Source organism: Clavelina lepadiformis, chromosome 7, assembly GCF_947623445.1.
Source record: "Clavelina lepadiformis chromosome 7, kaClaLepa1.1, whole genome shotgun sequence".
Taxonomy (NCBI): domain Eukaryota; kingdom Metazoa; phylum Chordata; class Ascidiacea; order Aplousobranchia; family Clavelinidae; genus Clavelina; species Clavelina lepadiformis.
Genome location: NC_135246.1, coordinates 19,458,990 through 19,479,490, shown reverse-complemented (window position 1 = coordinate 19,479,490; position 20,501 = coordinate 19,458,990). Strand labels below are relative to the sequence as shown.

General features: G+C 39.5%; 2 protein-coding genes across 2 annotated transcripts; one reads left to right on the top strand and one right to left on the bottom strand.

Annotated features, from left to right (window-relative positions):
• Positions 1-1,007: 1,007 nt before the first annotated feature.
• On the bottom strand, positions 1,008-3,968 carry LOC143465507 (peroxisomal succinyl-coenzyme A thioesterase-like). The gene is made up of 5 exons (XM_076963838.1): positions 3,831-3,968; positions 3,661-3,759; positions 3,429-3,529; positions 2,780-3,038; positions 1,008-2,491 (listed from the first exon to the last, which is right to left on the bottom strand). Exons 1-5 carry the CDS (start codon positions 3,901-3,903, stop codon positions 1,686-1,688), a joined length of 1,338 nt encoding a protein of 445 aa, XP_076819953.1. The 5' UTR covers positions 3,904-3,968; the 3' UTR covers positions 1,008-1,685.
• Positions 3,969-7,968: 4,000 nt separating this feature from the next.
• Positions 7,969-13,229, top strand: LOC143465506 (phosphate-regulating neutral endopeptidase PHEX-like). Its single transcript, XM_076963837.1, has 20 exons — positions 7,969-8,106; positions 8,173-8,521; positions 8,626-8,755; positions 8,825-8,931; positions 9,010-9,063; positions 9,166-9,327; positions 9,442-9,525; positions 9,638-9,834; positions 9,929-9,988; positions 10,067-10,252; positions 10,346-10,473; positions 10,869-11,091; positions 11,360-11,542; positions 11,642-11,810; positions 11,889-11,943; positions 12,086-12,284; positions 12,377-12,442; positions 12,513-12,614; positions 12,703-12,779; positions 13,046-13,229. The coding sequence occupies exons 1-20, from the start codon at positions 7,975-7,977 to the stop codon at positions 13,143-13,145; spliced, it is 2,763 nt and encodes a 920-aa protein (XP_076819952.1). The 5' UTR covers positions 7,969-7,974; the 3' UTR covers positions 13,146-13,229.
• The last annotated feature ends 7,272 nt before the right edge of the window (positions 13,230-20,501 follow it).

Below are 20,501 nucleotides of genomic sequence, written 5' to 3'. Positions count from 1 at the left end.
AAAGTAATCTTCTATCCTGCTTCATTTCAAAGTAGTGTTCGCAATTGTTAAAGTTTTAGTTATCGGCGGTCCACCCCAAAAACAGGGCGGATGATTATCCAAAGATAGATGATGAAAGCGCGCGCGATACCAGCTCATGACTCTTTATGATGTAACAAGAATATTTGTTTTATGTTTGTGACATCACAGAGACAATCCCCTTTTCCGACATCTACTTAACACGGAAATTTATGGAAGTTTCGCGCATCGTAAAATGCGAACCTAAAGTTGACGAGTTTGCAAACAGGTGATCAACGCCAAGTTGTCATCTACTGACGTCATCCGACACAAAACAATCACAACATCATCGCGATAAAAAGATTTCTCAATAACCCCAGCGAATAAAAAAAATTCCGCCTCAAGCGGGAATCGAACCTGGGACCCTACGCACGTTTCGGAGGTTCAAAAGGCCTGAGGTCGTGGATTCAGTCACGTCGTACTACTTGCATTGCGCTATATTGGGCCAATCGCGACCGCATCGAGCTTAAATAAACTTCTCTCGTCGTTCTTACTACGATAAGTAACCAGCTGATCGCGGTTGCGTTCTCGTGCTTGTGACGTCATTGCAGAAAGAAATCGAAAGAGTCCACAGAAGAACTTTGAAGTTGCCATTGCCGCAAAGCAGCATGGTGTGAATGTCGAAATAAATATGCAAAAGTAATTAAACATTCTAGAAAAGCGACAAACTTTTTTAAAACTATAACAACGAAACAAAAAATCTGCTTATTACGTCATCACCATATGACGCATTTATGACGTGGGTTCATGAAGGATCCAACAACACAGTCGAATGCTTTTGAAAACGTTTTCTGTTGTAAAAGGCCGTACCTTGCTTACCACAAACACTGGATACGCTTGGGCCACAAGTCGGCGTGCACTCCGGCTGTTTCCTTGCACACCAGAATTGCGCCCCCAAGGTCTCGACGAAAAGTGACATGCTCTGAAGTCCGGGATGTCCCGGTCAAAGATGCAGTTTGGCTTTTTTTCTTATTTACGTAAAAACACAAATTATTCACTGAAGAAATTATATCAATGTGCGATGCATAGGTGGAAAACAACAGGATTGCAGCTTTAAAGATTACTGGATACTGAAATCATACTTTACATTAATTTTACATGTTATGTTCACAATTAACATGTATACACGTTTTACATGCGTTTACAAAATGATGAAAAAACCTTGACAATGAATCTACACCACAGTAAATAGGATGAAAGACGATATTTCAGATATCTGAGTGAGTATTTGAGATAACTCAGATATTTGACAACTGACAGCAATTGACTGCCCGGCTCGGTTGTGAAAGCATGTTTAGTTCTAACTCATAGAGAGGGGCGCGCCTCCCAAGTTATGAATCAATGATCTACACGGGCAGAGATTAAGATCGCAAGATTACGATTCTAAAAGCAGCACAAACCACATATACTTGACTGAGGAGAATAATCAATAACAATCAAAAGAATAATAAGAAAATATTAGGAGAATAATCAAAACCAAAGAATCAACATGGAGTAGCAGCACCATACTGCACCAACAAAAACAGAAACAGAATCACATATTGCAGTTTAAATGAATGAATGTCAAAGCTGCTTAACATTAAAACATCTTCGCGTCATGCGTAGACAGCAGAAAGAGGACTTCAACATCACAACTTTGGAGAGAAATCCCGTGTTAAATTCTCTCTCAAAAATTGTATTTGTTTAAGCCAAGCGTCTTCTTGAGCTTTGCAGTGGATGTGAGCCAATCCGCCCCAGGATCTCATGGTTTGGCCAACACTGGCTGAGATCCTGGTATGGTTTCCATACGGAGGCTCGATGGAATGGCCGGTGGCTGGATAGCGAAGTAATTTGTAGTCGGGATGTTTCGCAGCTTTCAGCTTTTTCTCGGCATGATTGAGACAGAATTCTGACGGAGTCTCATCGTCATCGAGACCAGCAATAAACAAAAACGAGATGTTGTGTTTGTTGTAAAAATCGATTTTAATGCCGATGTCATCATGGTCTGCATTCTGTATCAAGTTATCAAGCAAGTTTCTCGAGGACAAAATACTGTCCAGTGGGGCACCAGGGAAATATAGCACTGAGCAGTCCATCGGGGGAATGGAGATGTTCTTGTATTTAATCCCTGGGAATGTGCCCATAGTGAAACCATTGATGCAAACCACACATCTTATACCGGGGAGGAACTCTGCCATTCTCAGAGCCACCAATGTGCTCATCGATAAACCGATTACACCAATACCATCTCGTCCATCAATACAAGGCTGTTTTCTCATGAAATCCACAACTTTTTCAAAATATTCTAGATCCAAATACAAAGGACTTTCAAGGCCAGTAACGAGACCAGGAACACCAAAAAATGCCAAGGCCAAAGTAGCAAAGCCGTGAGACGCTAGGAGGGCGGCTTTGAATTCTACTACTCCAGGAAAGCCACCAAACATCGATATCACACCTACAAATACAAACCAATTCAAACTGATCTTAAACCTATTTTAAATTATTGTGTATAACAACCAAAATCTGAGGTCAGGGGGTTCTCTTTCAGGCGATCACCCTATGATAGGATAGCACACGCAATAACAGTTGAAGTAGTTCTCGAATAGTCGATTGGCAGAATCGAGAACTACCTCTGCTGTTATTGGATAAATATATTTCAAGTTACTGTCTTTATTTATTTCATCAATTTCCAGCAAAGACAAATTTTCTAACAACACAATCTTGAAATAACAACAACAGTGACCTGGAAATGGACCATCTCCTGGAGGAATGAATAAAGTCCCATGGAAACCATCTTCCTGGACCGTGTATGTCTTCCTCTTCGTTCCGGGAGCCATAAACAGTCGACGAACTTCAGTTACTATCAGTTCGTGCCGTTCAAGCTCGTTCTTCTTTCTCAATTGATGAAGCTCCTCCACTGACTCGATCATGATGTCAAGAACTCTTATTTTAACCAACATCGGCGTTGTGACATCTTTTTGCATCAAACGAGCGTGTGGTCGCTGAAATGAAGAATATGTCCGTGTAGGGTTGTAACCATCTCATTTTGTCTGACTTAGGTCAAGTCAAGTGAAAATTAAGTTTTGACTCCAGTCAAGTTGAATCAATGCCTTTCACCTAAAATCTATTGTAAGATCATACTATATGTTGCATTAAAACGCTACATAAACGGTACAACTGTCAATAAATTAGCCTGGTTGATAATTATTTCAGAGAGTTGTAATTGTTTAGAAAAATATCAAATTTTGTTACAAAGCATTCAATGAAGGTGATAGATGTGAAAAATAAAAATAATTCCTGCTAATTAATTAATTATTCGTGTTTCTGGAATTAAATAATTAGACAACGACAAATAAATTAATCGTGGTTTAATACACAGTATACGTCACCACCTTGTTCAATGGTGATGGAACCATTGCCCAGAATAAACCCATCGGTTCCACTCCAGTGAACGTACCTCCCACCGACTGATCTTCGCACAGATCGATGAAACCTGAAATCAAGAAAGACAATCAGTCAAAGAGACCTTAGATGTGTAAAGAATAATTATTGCCCTAAAAAACTCAAGTTCATAATGCATGGACCAACATTAAAATCACTCAGTTAGGTGATAAATTTAACTACCATTGTCGTTGGAGCGATACACAGCAACACATTCGAATGAATTCCCATTTTCAGTTCTAGTTATTGAATGCAAAGTGAACAGCTCATTCGAAGCTAACCCTGCAATGTTAAACAGACTTGACCAACAGACACATGATACATTGTTAATTACAAGTCACAGGCGCACTAACCTTTGATAGTGATGTGGGCCTTCTCGTCAAACATGGAACGTTCAGGATACACGTTTATCGCTGGTGATGCCATATTTTGAATGGCAAGGTCAGTTTATCCTAATGATATAAATTTTGCCTGAAAATATTGTAAACATAAAGCTCATCTGAGGTCCAGAAAGGAGATCATACGTATTGTCCATACTAGAATAAATTAGAAAAAAAAACAAACTGCATCTTTGACCGGGACATCCCGACAGGCCGGACTGCAGAGTAAGGCACTTTTCGTCGAGAGCTTAGGGGTGCAGAAACAAATATTTGGTGTGCAAGGAAGCAGCCGGAGAGCACTCCGACTTGTGGACCCAGGCCTATCCAGTGTTTGGTGTGTACAACAGAAAAGGGAAAAAAAATTGGTGTCTCTTTTTAGAGAGATCGCTTTTCTCCCAGTGTGCAATTCCGTTTCGACCAAAAAATTTCGGGTATGCTCCTACGGTTTGTAGCAATGCTAATTATAACAACGGGTTCTGTTTGTTCCAAAAATAATTTTTCATAAATCCCGAACTCTCAGTAACAGAAGCTCAAACCTCAAGAGATGAGAAATTGATACTGACTTTTTTGTCATACAGAAACTTTCCTCAGTCTCAAACGCAAATTTTGACGTGATGACGAGCACCAAAGCCTTAATTCTTTGTTTATTAATTATAAATTGGCGTTCAAACAACCAGTTTTCTTTTGTTTGTTTATAATACATCGATGTGAAGATAAAAAATTTGGCGTGCATGTGGATGAATTATTGAATCTGTGCGTGCAGCTGGCACACTTTCCACTGTGGTAAGTAACCAACTTGGGTCACATTTTCCACAATTACAGAATTAGGAGCTAAACAATTCACAACAGGAAAAGCATTTAAATAAATGTCTGTTCAGGTTTACATTCCTTCATTCCTTCATTTATTTTTTGTTAAAAGCGCAGTGGAGACGAAAAATCAAGCCAGTTGTTACTAGCACGCGCCAATGAACAAGAAAAAGTAGCGAAGCCGAAAAGGCTTAAAACATACTCAAGAGAAATAACGTTGATATTTGCTGGTAACAACTAGCACGGCCACTAAACCTATACTTAGTTAAATCCATAAAACATAAGTTTAAAAAAGCGAAAAATTAAGCAAATGAGCAGGTGGTGTGTTCAAGCAACTGATGATTGAAAATTGCTTCAGTGCTGTACATCAGAGGATGGGAAAAGAAACCTACTGTAAAGGAAACCCCATCTCAAGCAAGAACCCGGTTTCTGATGGCCATAGCACTAAGGAAGGGCGTTGTTGAATAGCCCGACTTTGTACAGCATGAATGCACACATTTGCAAGATGGAAACTTCTCTGGTACATCGACAATGATGTACGGAAAAAGATGCCAATGCTGTCCAATAGATGGTAGTGCTAAATCCTCTCTTGATCCGAAGTTAAACACATGAGTGGCGCTAGTGGTGACGTTTCAATTCAGTAACTGGTTCCAGTCTTTTATTTTGAAAATATGTAAAAGCGATCAGCAGTAATTGCAGTAAATATCCGAAAAAGTTGTAATGTGATTACTTTTTCTCTCCTTTATCAGGATCGAGTAGCCTAATTATTACGTCATAATTTCTTTTCTATATATTATCTCCTCCTCATTCAAACCTTCAATTTGTCGGTCTGTATTTCATGGCAGAATTCACCGAGGGGTCATTCCATGAAAACGGGACAAAAAGGCTAAACAGTGAAAAATATTCCGACGTTCAAAGTTGATGTTAAAAAATCAGATTAAAAATAACTTTTTGAAAATGTTGGGTCAAATCTCGGGTCTGCGCAGCCAGCCAAGTGTGCACCTTGACTCGTAATCAAATCATCTTATAGCACAAATGGAAGAGAAGGCATTGTCAGTTTGTCTTGCTCTTTTAGAGACCCACCTCGTTTTGGCCTGCGAGTACGCATTGTCATTTTGACCTAAAAATCTCGGGTGTGCTCTTGCCATAAAGTACAAACCAGTCAAAACCTGTGCAATGTGAAATAAAGTTAAAATAAAATCAAAACTTATCTTCAAATTTTTATTTTTGAACCCGGGCTGATTCAAAAAAATCAAATTCCAGAATTCCGAATTTGTGACATTTGGTTTCCGGGTCTAGTGCAGAGGTGCACAACCAAATGACTTCACAATTTGAGCAGCTGGAGTTTAGTATAAAAACTGACAATTGCATCCTTTGGTTGTGCAGGCCAGTCAAACACAATTCATGTGATATAGCCCTACCTTAGAATAGGAAGTGGGATTTATGAATGAATGAAATTAAAATTACTAAAATAAGAAAATTTCTTTGAATACTTTTGAAGTAGTTTTCTAAATCTATGACTTCCGGTTTCTATATGATGACTGTGTTAAGATTCTGAGGCAGAATGATGGCGAAAAAGACAACTTTCCAATTCAACTTTCTAAGATATTTAACATAGGGGAAGTACCAAATAAAAAACTCTTACGAAAATTTTTAAGTTAATTGGTCAATTTGACTTGTATAGTTTATTTTTCTCCATTAACTCTACGGAGCAAAAGTTACGATGCTAACCGTTGTAGTTATAGCACAATGAAACACATGATCACGAACAATTAACGAGCAGGAAAAAATGGCAAAGCCCAAAGGCTTAAAACATGCAAGATAGCAATAATATAATTGCGCTATAAATAAGACGGTAGGTTAACATAGACACCAAACCCACAAAATAGTTCTTAATTTTAACAAATGTAAAACCAAAATAACTCAAACAACGAAACAACTACACTGTTAGAAGATGTAGAGAACATGTTCCCTAACATTAAAAACACGGATATTAACAGTCGAAATAATTATATGAAGTGACATGATCTGATTAAAAAAACAATGAATATGAAAAGTGCCAAAGAAATTTAGTTCCAAACATTATTCATTAACGAAATGTTTGGAACTGGATATCATATTAACTTAAATTTACATTTATTTTGCATGTTAGTTTGAAACTAAATAAATTTTCTCTTGTGAAACAGAAAATGTTAAATTAGCAGCTTCGTTCAAAGTCTTCAAGCAACCTTCTTTTCAAATTTTATTTGACGATAATCTAGCGCTAGGTCAGAAAAGCATGTGTAGTCATATCTACACCCAATATCGCTTCGTAAAATGGCATGACGAGTATCGTTCCCTTTCTACAATAGGATTTTGCAAGATCTAAACTAACAAGTTAAAGAAATAAATCAGTCAGTAGGCTATTCGATTGGTTCAATTCGATGGATCAGAATTTAAAGAGTGACTATTTCATCGTATGCAGGTAAAGCAGCCCGTTGTTAAAGATAGACGGTTAGGAGAATCGGTGAGCAAACAGTTGATTTAAGTTGTTTAAGGTTTTATTGGGGTTAGATTTTTTTTAATTTAATTTTAATTTTAAACAATTTTTCCGATGAAATAGAGGCAGCCGTTAATTTAAGAGCATTAGAGCTCAGCAGAGTTTTTTTGCTACAGGCCTCGCACCAGCATAACCCGACCCTGAGTTTGGCTTAACTTTGTACATTTGCATGCATTTCCTCCTAGGGCATGACGAGGCAACTAGGACATTGTGATGATTGCCGCATTGTTTTAAAGTTGAATTGCCCCCAGCTTCCTATCCTATCCAGCTTCCTGTTAATATTTGGAGGATAGACCGGCATTGTCCATATGCTAAAAGTGTGAAGAGATTTCAAGCTAAATGAGATTAAACTGTCAGTTGATCGGAAAGAATAAAGTAGCATAAAGACCATTAGCAAGTGCATTTCTTTAAGCGACTTTTCTAGACCCTATATTAAATCAAATTCATTTAGCTTTTTTATTGAAAATTTGTTGGGTAAATGCGTAGGTAATGTAATAGAACATTTGTAGTGCAAAAAAACTGAACTTAATGTTACTTAAAGCAGAGGTAGAATGGCTTGTACGTTGAAACTCACGTTAGGGTAGGTTACAATATTAGCTGAAATCGTATTTTTTCTCTGGCTTTGTTTAAAGCTTGTTGAGAAGTTTATAACAAAAGAGCACATGGGCCATGGCAATATAAACCATAAGAGGTTTACAGGAAAGTTGCAGGGGTCTGTGTTTGACTTCGCAACCGTTTAAAGTTCTTGGTATTTCTGCAGTTTCCTTAGAAATGTTTGGTTCAAGACCGATATTATTTTTGCTGATTGCCTTCCTGCTGACTCAGAGGTCCAACGCTGATGTGGAGAGTGAGCAGGATGCGGATTCTGAATTTGATGACGTACTCTTGGAAGCAGAGAATGAGGTATAAACTGTCTGCATTGATTGCTGTGAGTGAAGCAACAATTTTGTTTAATGAGTCGTTGTTTAGATGAAAGAACTCGATTCGATCCCGGACTGGAGTTTACCGATTCTACATGAATTGAGCTCAGAATCATCGACAGGTGATGAAGATGAAAACCAAGAAATAGCATCAGAGGATCAAGAGAAAATGAGGAAACATCGTTTGGAGGAGGAACTCAGAGATCTGTTGAGCAAACTCTTGAATAAAGATCAATCTTTACCGGACGCAAAGATCGAGAATGTGGAAGGGATTCCTCCGGACGCTGATGATCATCATGAGGTAGAAAAAAGAAGTTTAAACCGAGGTTCGATTCGCTGGTTGATCTGGGACATACTTAAAGGTTCCAAGAAACGCAAAGCCGTACACACCGCGACCGGTAAATCGCCATTTATTTGAGCTTATGCTTTTAATATTACGCATTATACGTATTTGAGCTTAAGGTTCACTAAATTTATTTCTTTACTTCACGTCACATTTAAGGCAAATTTCCTCGGAAATGCTCAAAATTTCACAAGCCGCTTGGTAACTCAACGGTGACATCATGTGGAAGCGCAACAACGCCACTTGGTCCAATAGAATGGTGCCACGTCACTTGCAGGGAAGGATACATGTGGGTGATATGACATTAACATTCAGTTTCAATTCCAATATTGCGTCATCAACAATCATACACTCACAGGTGGAAGGGCTCTTCGCCTCAATTCGAGCTTTGTGGCGCCGCCACCAAACACCGATGGTCGTACCAGCTCAGAGGCCTCAAACGGCCGGAAGAGAGATGCCTGAGTGGTGGGTTCCGTCACTTCCGTTAAGACTGCACATTCTAACGTCACATCCTGTTATAACTCCATCGATAAATTGTTTCAGGTTCCACGAATCAAACAATAGACGTCTGCTTGACGCCAGAATGCCTGGCAACAGGTTAGTGGTAAACCGAATGAGATCTAGATGTTCTGTCATAGCCTTGTGCGCTTCTAGATTTTAATCGCGTTATCGACTGATGACAACTAATTTACTGTTCAGCGGCTTACTACATGAACCGGATTGACTTTTCCGTTAACCCCTGCAACGATTTCTATAAATTCGCTTGCGGAAGATGGATGAGCGAAACGTCGATACCTCCCGCTGATGGAAAATATTCCACTTATACAATAATCAGAGACAGAGTTCATAGAGAACTTTCACGTGAGACGTTTGTTTATGACGTCTCAATTAATAGCATTAATACTTGTTTTTACAATTATTACGTCACAATAAAAATATATACGTCATAACGGTTAATAAATGTTGTACTTTCAGAGCTCCTGATGGAACCAATAAATGCGACTGAGTGTGAAGCGGTCGCAAAAGCGAAAACAGCGTACAGAGCTTGCTTAAATGAAGGTGGCGTGTCCTAGCACTTTCTATGCTTATCCGTAGCCCTGGTGTGCCGATGGGCCACTACTTAATAAGTAATTAATCGTTGAAGCCATCATGGGATAACTTTATGCTTTAGAATTAATTGAAAGACTGGACAGTCAGCCGCTGTTGGACATGCTCCGTGGCGACATGGCGTGGCCGATCTTGGACGAGTTTTGGGATCCGGACGACTTCAATTTTGAGTCTACAGTCGCGAGTCTCAGGGGAAAGCTCAGCAATAAAGTTGTCCTGGACGCAAAGATGGGAAAACACAAGGGCAAAAGATACCTAATGGTAAGCATGTTAAGCTTTGAACGTAACTCGCGGTCTTGCATGGAGTGAAACCCAGAACCTTAAAGACAACCACAATATTTCATTTCATTGTCAGACTTTAAAAGGGACCATGTCCATCCCGTTCAAGTTCTACATAGACAGCCGTTACGATGACGTGAGATTCTTTTGTTGCACTGTAATTAGTACTTCTTACGTCATCAAATGCTTACTTATGACGTATTATACTTTGCAGAGACTGCGCGCTTATTATGATTTGATGTATGATGTAGCAATAATGTTGGGGGCAGACCCACAGGTTGCGCGGAATGACGTCATAAATGTAAGAAGGCTAGAACACAAGCTGGCAACCCACAAGTACAGCGACAATGACGTCATAGTGGAAAAAAGCATCGCGGAAATGAATAGAGACATACCGGGGGTGAGACGTCACAATAGTAGAAGTTACGACGCGGTCTAATAAGTTTACGGGACAAATCAATATATTCCCTGTAACGACTTCACAAACTTTTAGATAGACTGGCTTGATCTGTTTAAAAGAATGATCACGTCACATCCGGTGAATAGTTCGACGCAGATCCTCGTCTGGGATGAAGAATATCTGACCCACCTGTCCAATCTGGTGCAAAACACAGATCGAAGGTAATCTTATAATTCTGAGATGGTATGACAGCTTAATCCTCGGAATCAGTCTTTGCAGGGCTTAAACCCGTCGACGATTCCCCGTCGCTCGAGTCTCGGTTACCGAGCTAGCCTTTGTGCAAGTTCCAATTGTCGCACATTTTTCAATTTTTTTTGATATTTCATTTTATATGTTATTGCCCGCATTTACAATTTTCAACCAAGTCCACTGAACAGGAGCAAGTGTCGTTCACGACTTGCCCAAGAGCTTACCACGGTGGCGCAACTGGGAATCGAACACGGAGCGCATTATTGCGAGACAAGTGCTCCAACCACTCGACTACTAGGTCGACCATATCTTGATAATGAAGTTGATTTTATGAAATAAATGAAAACAAACGTCAAAAATTTCTCAGAACCCTTCAAAACTACCTGGTTTGGACAAACGTCAAGCGACGAATCCAGTCTCTCAGTTCCCGTTTCCAGCAAAGATACCTCGAGTTTGAGGAAACCTTGTTCGGCAAACGCGCGCTCACATCGCGACGGGAGCGATGCGCTATGGACACCATGTACCTCATGAAAGGACCCACCGGAAAGTTGTACATCGAAACATATTTCTCTGAAGCGAAAAAGAAAGTCGTGAGTCTTTCGTGATAGGACGTTTTGTGAATTGAAGCAAAGTGATGTGATATGAAAGCGATGTGATATGAAAGTGATGTGATATGAAAGTGATGTGATATGAACGTGATGTGATATGAAAGTGATGTGATATGAAAGTGATGTGATATGAAAGTGATGTGATATGAAAGTGATGTGATATGAAAGTGATGTGACAAACTTTATTCACTTTCATATTTTGTTGATGGAGTCAAAGAAACAATAAAATTCAGCTTCGTCGTTGTTACAGGCCGAGGAACTATTCGATTTTATTCGGAAAGGATTCCTTCATTTATTGGACAACGAAGTCACGTGGATGGATAACAAGACAAAAGCTTACGCGCGACTCAAAGCGCTCGGCGTTAAACGCGACATCGGCTACAATCCTCGCATTTACAAGAACGCCACCTACTTGGACCAACACTACAAAAACGTCAGTGACGTCATGCGAACTTTCCCATCTTAAAACATGTTGCCGCAATTATAGGCGATGTTTATTACGTAACTATTTTACTCTTTTATGACATTACAGGTTGTTATTGACCCGAACGATTACTTCAATAACGTCATCAGTCTTTTGACCAATCAGGCTCAGAAGGAATTTCGTTTAATGGGGGGGTTGTACAACCCTCAAGTTGAACCTTTCAACATTCGACCAACGATGGTGAACGCGTTAAACAATCTAGAACACAACGTCATGAGTATGTAAATGACATCACAATAGCATCTGTTTTGGTTTTGATTTCGATTAACGTAACGTGTGTATCTTTGCTCTGCAGTGCTCCCTGCCGGCGAGATGCAGTACCCCTTCTATTGGGGAAATAAATTCCCGGCGTAAGTAGAAAATAATAATGACTCCTGATACAAAATAACTTCTGTATTAAGCGTCATCCAGGTTGAAATCTTCGTCAACTTTTATATCAAGGTGTTAAAATAATCATGAAGGACCTTCATGTTTTGTCACGTGGTTGTGCAGGATGTTTCAGTTCGGAGCAATCGGCACCATATTAGGACATGAGTTGACCCATTCGTTCGATAACAACGGGAGGAAGAGAGGAATTGACGGAGAGTTGCTCAGCTGGTGGACTCCAAGCTCACTGGATCGTTTCAAGAAGAGAGTGAAATGTATGGAGGAGCAATACGACCGGTATTACTTTGAACCTGCAGGCGAGAATGTGAGTTTTGTTTGGGGGAGTGCGTTTTTACGCTGAAAGTTTTTATTTATCTGAAATAAACTTTTTGGAGGCAACTTTTCTCCTTTTTATAGTTAAACGGGAAAAAAGACCTGGCGGAAAATATTGCGGATAACGGAGGAATTAGAGAATCTTACGCGGTACATCATTAATGACAATCGACAGCACAAACAAACTCGTGATCTTTATTTTAATTTGGTATCGATTTAGGGGTATCACCTGTGGTTGAAGGCTCACAACAAGACAAGTGAAAGACTTGAACCCGCATCGGGGTTCACAAACGACCAGTTATTCTTCATCGGATTTGCGACAGTATGAGCTTTGCTGCTACTGTTGTTGTTCTTTTTGCGCTGTTTTGTGCTTGTTGAACCAGAACTTCACGTTTTATTTCGTCACACAGGCTCGTTGTGCGCTGTACAAACCGGAAGCCGCGATACATGATCTTGCCGCGAACGTCCATAGTCCGGGCAGGTTTAGGTGAAGATAAAATATTAACATTTTTTACATTTGACTTCAAACTATTTCTCGATGACAATCTGACAACGGTCCCATTTAAATTTGCATAAATCTACTTCCACTTATTGCATTTACGTTTATATTAATATAATTTTAATTTGCTTATATGTATTATTGTATAGAAAGCGTCTTTGATAATAATTAAGGGTTTTACGAACTCCACTTCACTGTGGTGCATCTCTGCTCTAAGCTCCCAACCACTTGTAAGATGTGAATTCATTTTGCAGAGTTATCGGGTCTTTACAAAACTTCGACAAGTTTTCAAAAGCATTCGACTGTCCTGTTGGATCCTTCATGAACCCACGTCATAAATGCGTCATATGGTGATGACGTAATAAGCACACTTGCGTTTTTGCACAAATTTTCAATTTTGCGAAAAATAAAGCAACGAGCGATCAATGATTGTGACGTCACCAAACCAAGTTGTGCAAAAAGTTCAAGTCAGATCAAGCCGTTGTGACGTCACAATTTTTCGCTATTTGTTGAAGATTGCTGGCGGTCACGTTTGAGTAAGCAAAACCTTTGACATGAATTTGCCCGTCAGTATAAAGTCCAATTGTGACGACACAGTGCGAACTGTTAACAGCTCCAAGGTGCAAGGTTGCGTAAAATCAGCGAAAGCTTGGCAGATGTTGCAAGAGTTCGAAGTTAAAGTGGAAAGTGCAAAGTGCTAAGTAAAAGTTTCTTTAAAAAAAATTGGGAAAATTACAAATTTAAATCATTGTATTACTATAACTAAAATCTTCTTTGTCGCGGGCTCGTCCTTCAGTTGACATCCGATATATGAAATAGTACGCGACAGCTCTTCTGTTGTTGAATGAATTCTAAATGAGATTTATATTCAGTACAACCAGGGCGCGTTATAAAGAATAATTGAAGATTCAGACCTCGATTGACTTGGAACGAAATATCGAAACGCCAAAAATATCCAGCAGTCGTTGCACATGGAGGTCCGTAGTCGGAGGTCCGTAGCCTATGACTTTTACGTGGAATCACGCGATCGGGTTAGAACATGTGAGAGACGTCACGTAGTTACTTGTTCTATAAGATGATTACGTCACTGTACAGTGACGTAGAAAAGGTGGTTTATGAGAGGGAAGGCAGATATCGGAGTTTATTTGATCTTCATCGTGGCAGGTGGGATCATAAATTAGCAGTCGTCGCTATTTATGAAACCCGCAGGACGAGACGTAATTAAACATTCAATTAATTATTATAAAGACACCTCCACGCTGGCACGTAAGCACCTGGTGACAAGAAACTTTTGTGATTTCGTATCCAAAAATGCTCCGTTTATCATTTAAAAGAAAATAGAGAAACAAAAGCGCCAGAAAATTTAATTTTTAAAAACAATTAAGTTTGCTGGAAATATAGTTAATTATACCAAAATTAACTCAAAAATATTTTCGATTTCTTAATTTATAACGTTGATTAAAAAATGATACGGAATAAAAAAAAAATTGGTTGTTATAGTTTTAAAAAAGTTTGTCGCTTTTCTAGAATGTTTAATTACTTTTGCATATTTATTTCGACATTCACACCATGCTGCTTTGCGGCAATGGCAACTTCAAAGTTCTTTTGTGGACTTTTTCCTTTCGATTTCTTTCTGCAATGACGTCACAAGCGCGAGACGCAACCGCGATCAGCTGGTTACTTTTCGTAGTAAGAACGACGAGAGAAGTTTATTTAAGCTCGATGCGGTCGCGATTGGCCCAATATAGCGCAATGCAAGTAGTACGACGTGACTGAATCCACGACCTCAGGCCTTTTGAACAATCCGAAGCGTGCATGGGGTCCCAGGTTCGATTCCCGCTTGAGGCGGGAGTTTTTTCTTTATTCGCTGAGGTTATTGAGAAAATCTTTTTATCGCGATGATGTTGTGATTGTTTTGTGTCGGATGACGTCAGTAGATGACAACTTGACGTTTATCACCTGTTTGCAAACTCGTCAACTTTAGGTTCGCATTTTACGATGCGCGAAACATCCATAAATTTCCGTGTTAAGTAGATGTCGGAAAAGGGGATTGTCTGTGTGACGTCATAAACATAAAACAAATATTCTTGTTACATCATAATGATTCGCAATCAGAGTGACTCATTGGTTGATATCGCGCGCGCTTTCATCATCTATCTTTGGATAATCATCCGCCCTGGTTTTGGGGTGGACCGCTGATAACTAAAACTTTAAAAAATGTGAAAACTACTTTGGAATGAGACTGGACAGAAGATTACTTTGCCACACAACTCGATTACTTTCCATTTATCGATTTAAGCCTTGAATTTCTACACTTGGATTAAATTGTTCAGCGGTAAATTGTAATTGTTAAATTTTATCGTATTTTAACGATATTAATATTTTAACACTAAGTGGCGGTAAAGATTTCTACACAGCGACATACGTCAGGTCAGAGTATACGAAGAACTTTCCCGAAAATTTTCCGAACTCAAATTTAACTTTCGTGCCACTGTCTCGACAACTTTCTTGTTAAAGACAGGTATTATCGCGTTTTCGAAGACATATTTGGTCACGTACAGTGATAATTTTATGACATTATCGCGGATAAAATTCAAATTTACAGCGAAACTCTCGGAAACGCGAAAAAACCTAGAATTACTTACAGGAATTGAATTAAATCAACCCAAATTGTCCCTCCGGCCGTCAATAGATTATGACGATTAAATGGTAATTATCGTGGTTTATCTCTTTTAACAGGCCGCGCTCTCATACAACAAGCGATAGAAGTTTCGTTATTTTATCGAGCGTTCTAAAGCAGCGATCCTCGACCTGTCATGCTTGGGGTCCGTAAAAAATAAAACAAATAAAAGAAAAACCTCAAAAATCCAAAGCGCTCCAAAGCCCAGTTAATAATTTTTGGCTTTTTACCTTCATAATTCTTGACTCCAAGTTTGGTCGATAAATTTTCAGCGATTAGCCGCTTAGTTTAATTGGATTAAGGTTGTTCTTTGAATAAACGCGTCGCCCGCGCTGCACAGAGTTGGTGTTTACAAAATACCAGGAGCAGCAGTGATGTTGCCGCAACAATGGACACAGGCAAACTCTTCGATTTACCACAAAAGTCTTGTCTCGTATCTGCAACCGTACCCGGCACTTTGCAAGATACTTTGATGGCTGCTTCGGTTCGTATTTTGACGCAACCTATAACCGCGGTGGTGGAACCAATCATTAATTATTATACAGTCGCTTGTTTTTGTGGAAAAAAATCGCGACGAAAACCGCTTTCACGTAGTTGGCTCACCACCATTGTAGTAATTGAAGAAAATAACTAGTAACTGCTCTTTCTGAAGACTCGAATGTGGTAAACAGGATCGTTGAATTGATCAAGAACTTGTACTCGGGTCGTCTGCGGTAATTTAGGTTGTTTAAGCGCAAATCACGCCCAAAAACCTAGACACGCCTTTTCGAAATATGCTTTACTTCTTCCTTGTCGAGTTTATATATAATTAATCGATTTTTGGACCTTGCAAAATTTATGCCAACTATGAATGGGCAGAAAATTTTGCGTTCGTTTGTAAATCGCAAATAGTTGTTTGATTCGAAATGTTTTCTAACGCTATTTACAATGTAACGCCTGGATTTAATGTCAAGCAAAATTTGCTTTCTAATCTAATAAATCACGCAAAGGATCTCCAAAATCGCGAAAATAGGAAAGGGGAAACAATTCCCCTTTCTTCTTCGTTGTCTAGATTTCTTCTGATGTGGTCGAGCTCAACCGACGTTTCAACGTCGAGCACGTATTTCAAATGTTTGCACATATTTGAGAGCATAATGACCTCACAATAGGCTTCAACACCGCTTCTGGAGTTAACCGAAACACGAAAAGCTGCACCTGCTGGCACAAGAACTCCACTAATATGGAAGCACCTTGACAAAGCTTCACCACCGCCGCAGCAAACACAACGAAGATTTTATAAAAGCGGATAATCTTGGGCTGGGGAGAGGTCTTGTAATTGACTCCGTTCAAGCGATGATGGTTCCTGGTCGACTAGATCAATCATAAGCTCGGGGCTTTGGCTAAAACATCAGAGAAAGTTATACCTGGTGCGTTTGTAACAATTAGAAGGCTCGGGTTAAGCCTGAAACGTTCCGCATGAAAAACTTTGAAAATTTGACGTCATACTCCTTCAGCATATCGTGTCTAGGTCTTCATTTAATACATAGGCACGGCTGTAAAGTGGTTTGTAATAAGGATGATTTTCAAACGACAGCCTTCCCTATCTTCTCTAGATTAAACCATTAAATACGTTATCGTCATGATCATAACTGTGACGTTTAATAACGCCCACGTTCCATAGGCCAATCACAGCTACTCAAGATAACTTATAAATTAAAATATCAACCAATGAGAAATTAGCCCGTAGGGAAGAATGATGTAATAAATAGTCAGCGATTGAAAACTGAAGCTTTGGAGCTGAAGTTCTGAAGTTTCTAAAATCAACCAACGTCCACCAAACTATAGAAACTCTGCATTCTTAGCAACAGTTTAACCATTTAGCTCGTTTTGACAAAATGATTCGCACAAGCTGCTGAATTAAAATCTCTGAATCTCTAAATGTCGTAAAATTAAATGCAATGAAATTGTGGGACGCAGGACCTCCCTAGAGTAGAGGGTGGTTCTGGTGCTTCGTATCCTGGTGTAATTGAATTAAATTCAGAAAATTTTTTCAATTCGAAATTTGCTTATTGAGAAATGGAATTTTTGCCTCATAGCGACATCTTCAGCATCTTCAGACTCCTAATAATTAATCGAATATAATCGATTCCCAATATAAATGTTTTAATCGATTCTTGGGAAGAAATATTGCATCGATCAACCGCCGACACCAGCTCCGGCGCAATCAATAACGATAAATTGGTTTAAGTGTACTTGTGCATGGGGGTTAAGGGTCACAACCAATTGACCTTTGACACGATGACACTGAGTGACGGCTTTTCAAGATATTGGCACTCTCGTGTAAAAGTCAGACGATCATTAGGATAAAAGCGGTTGACGCCGCGACAGATCGCGAAGACCACTTGGGCTCCCACGCACCCCGGAGCGAACAGAGTGGGGCGTCACGGATCGAAATGGATCACGTGACTTGACAGGGCAGAGTGATAAGTGACGTTGTGGTTTGTAGTGGAGCGACGAGTGATTGGTTAATTAGTCAATGCATTTAGCCTATCACTTTCAAGGCGACTCGACGGAACACGGGGGCGCGGCGTGAAGTCAGGCTTTGGATTCATAAACACCAGAAATGTCAATGAAAACATCGCATTCTCGGGAAAAAGACAACGATCTCGAGAACTTAAGTGTTGCTGCCATTATGACGCAATAAAGCCCTCATTCTCTCAGAATAAATAAAAAGCTCAATAAGTGAAAACGATGCGGTCGCAAAGTAGAGCTTAATTCAAGAAGTTCACGGCAAGGAATTCTGTGGTTTGCTTTGATCTTTATCGAATTTCGTCGCGTTTTGGCTTCTTTCCAAGACACTTTGAACTTCCAGTGATTTAAATCAACTTTGGAATCGATCTGCACTGTGTGAAGTTTTATTTAATTTGAACTTCAACGGATTTGCAGCGCCCAGTTTAAATAAAAAATCAAACTCTCTAAAAGGACATTGGTCGGGCTTATAGCTATTCGCCTTTATACACAGCACGCGATTTACCACAAAAGCGGCGATTGTGACGCCTAAATGAGCGTATTTTTATAAAACTATCCTCTGCGGGAGTCTAATTTTATGGCGATTTTTCATAAAATGTGGGAAAACCAGCGCGAGATGAATAATCTTGCAAAAAAGCTTTGAGCTTTGCAACTGCGGATTTTTGCATTTTGTAAAATTTTTGTAAAATATTCTAAAGTTTTGTTTTTATAGTGAATATGCGTTCGATTTAGGAAGAGGTTCAATAAAATTCATTCCAGAAACCCTGCAGACATTAACTTAACAATAAAAAGAAAAGTTGCCCCTTTTGCTCCAACAACACACGCAAATCTTCACAAAGATATTGCTTTGACCCTCGCGTCCTATGCTTAACCGGCCACCGTCGTTGCTATTGGGTTATTTCGTTGAGAATAAATCATACAACTGATACCGTCATCGTGCTTGATCGTGTGTATGAAGTAGCCCATCGATTAATCACGACTTTGTGCAAACTTTAACGCAGAAGAAACAAACAATCTTCATCTCGCATTTCTGCTGCTGTCCTGTTTACTTACTGTCGTCTCTGGCAATAATGATTCGATTCCCTACCCCATTATCTGATTGGTTCGACAAGGACGATAACGATCGCTGATTGGCTGATAAGCATTGATACGTCATCAAAGTAACAGCAGTGTAGCAGATGTTAGATCGCATCCGGGTTGTAAATCCCCCGCAAAATGGCAAAACCACGAAAACTTTGCACCAGACTCTCCCCGCGGTAATGGGCCTTGGGAAATCTTTTTTATCTCGGCCATTTTCAACAGACTCCAACACAAAATGGAAATGAACAGACAAACATGAAAGACAGATGAAAGCAGACAATTAATGCGCTTGCTGCTGTTGATCACGTGATACATTTGCGCCGTTTCGCTTCAGTGATTTTCTAAGTTCTGTAACATCACGTGATCTTAATCGTCAAAAATCGATGTCGGTCCCCCAACCCCGTTCTCCAGACTATTGGATGCGCATTATTAAGTCACAAAGCAAGAAATCCAGATGATTGAAGTGACCGATTGAAACGTGCTGCTTTATAGTAGAAATTTGTCGAGTCAGCAACATGGGTGTCAAATTACTCAGCATAAAATGCCGGAGTCTCTGAAGCCCGAAATAGTTTTCGTTGTTTGTTCCAAATATTTCGGCGCATGAGTCCGACTCATCGCAAATAAGTTTACAGGCTGAATCGCGGACAACAGAATCATGTTTTATTTTAGAAGCGAGAAAAGCTGTTCTAGTAAAACGTGAAGATTTTGGAAAACAAATTTTCATCGGGTTTTTTATCATTTTGCTTTCCCGCGTGTTTGCTTCAGTCAACGTGACAGAAAATCGTGGATCGATTTAGTTGCCTTGAATAATAATATAGGAGTGAAACTAGTCACATATCTAACGCAGTTAAATTGGATGAACTGAGCAGACGAGAAAGTAGAACGGATGAGACTAGCGGCTCAACTTACGCGGACTTATTGTGACTTTCGTTGCAAGTTGTGCAAGTTCAAGTCCAACAGCAATCTCGTTAATAAATTCAAGTTTAAGAACAAAAACAGGTTTAGCATGATCACACCTGTCAATCTCAAAAGCTTGTAATTTAAACGAAGCCTTTCTTGTTCATTATGACTTCACAATAAGAGGGTTAATTGATGTCAAGTCGCTATGGGGTCAAGGCTGGTACAAACTCTGACCCAGCGACCCAAAATCGAGCGTTTTGGACTTAAAATCTGTTTACATTATTATGTCACACATTGCGTGACTGCATCATTTGTTTGAGCAGGTTGTGGCCATAGAAATCAAATAGCGCATAAAGCACAAACGGAAACTGATCGTAATCGTGTCTTGACCGAAATATTTGCCGGAATTGGCGGCAGAGATGATTTACGAGAGAAGCCACTACGACGTGACGTAGAAAGTTTTAGATTTGAAGAGAAAGTTTTCTTTCTGCTCAGATTGGTCGTAAATCGCTTGTAAGATTTATGACGTAATAAACAATATT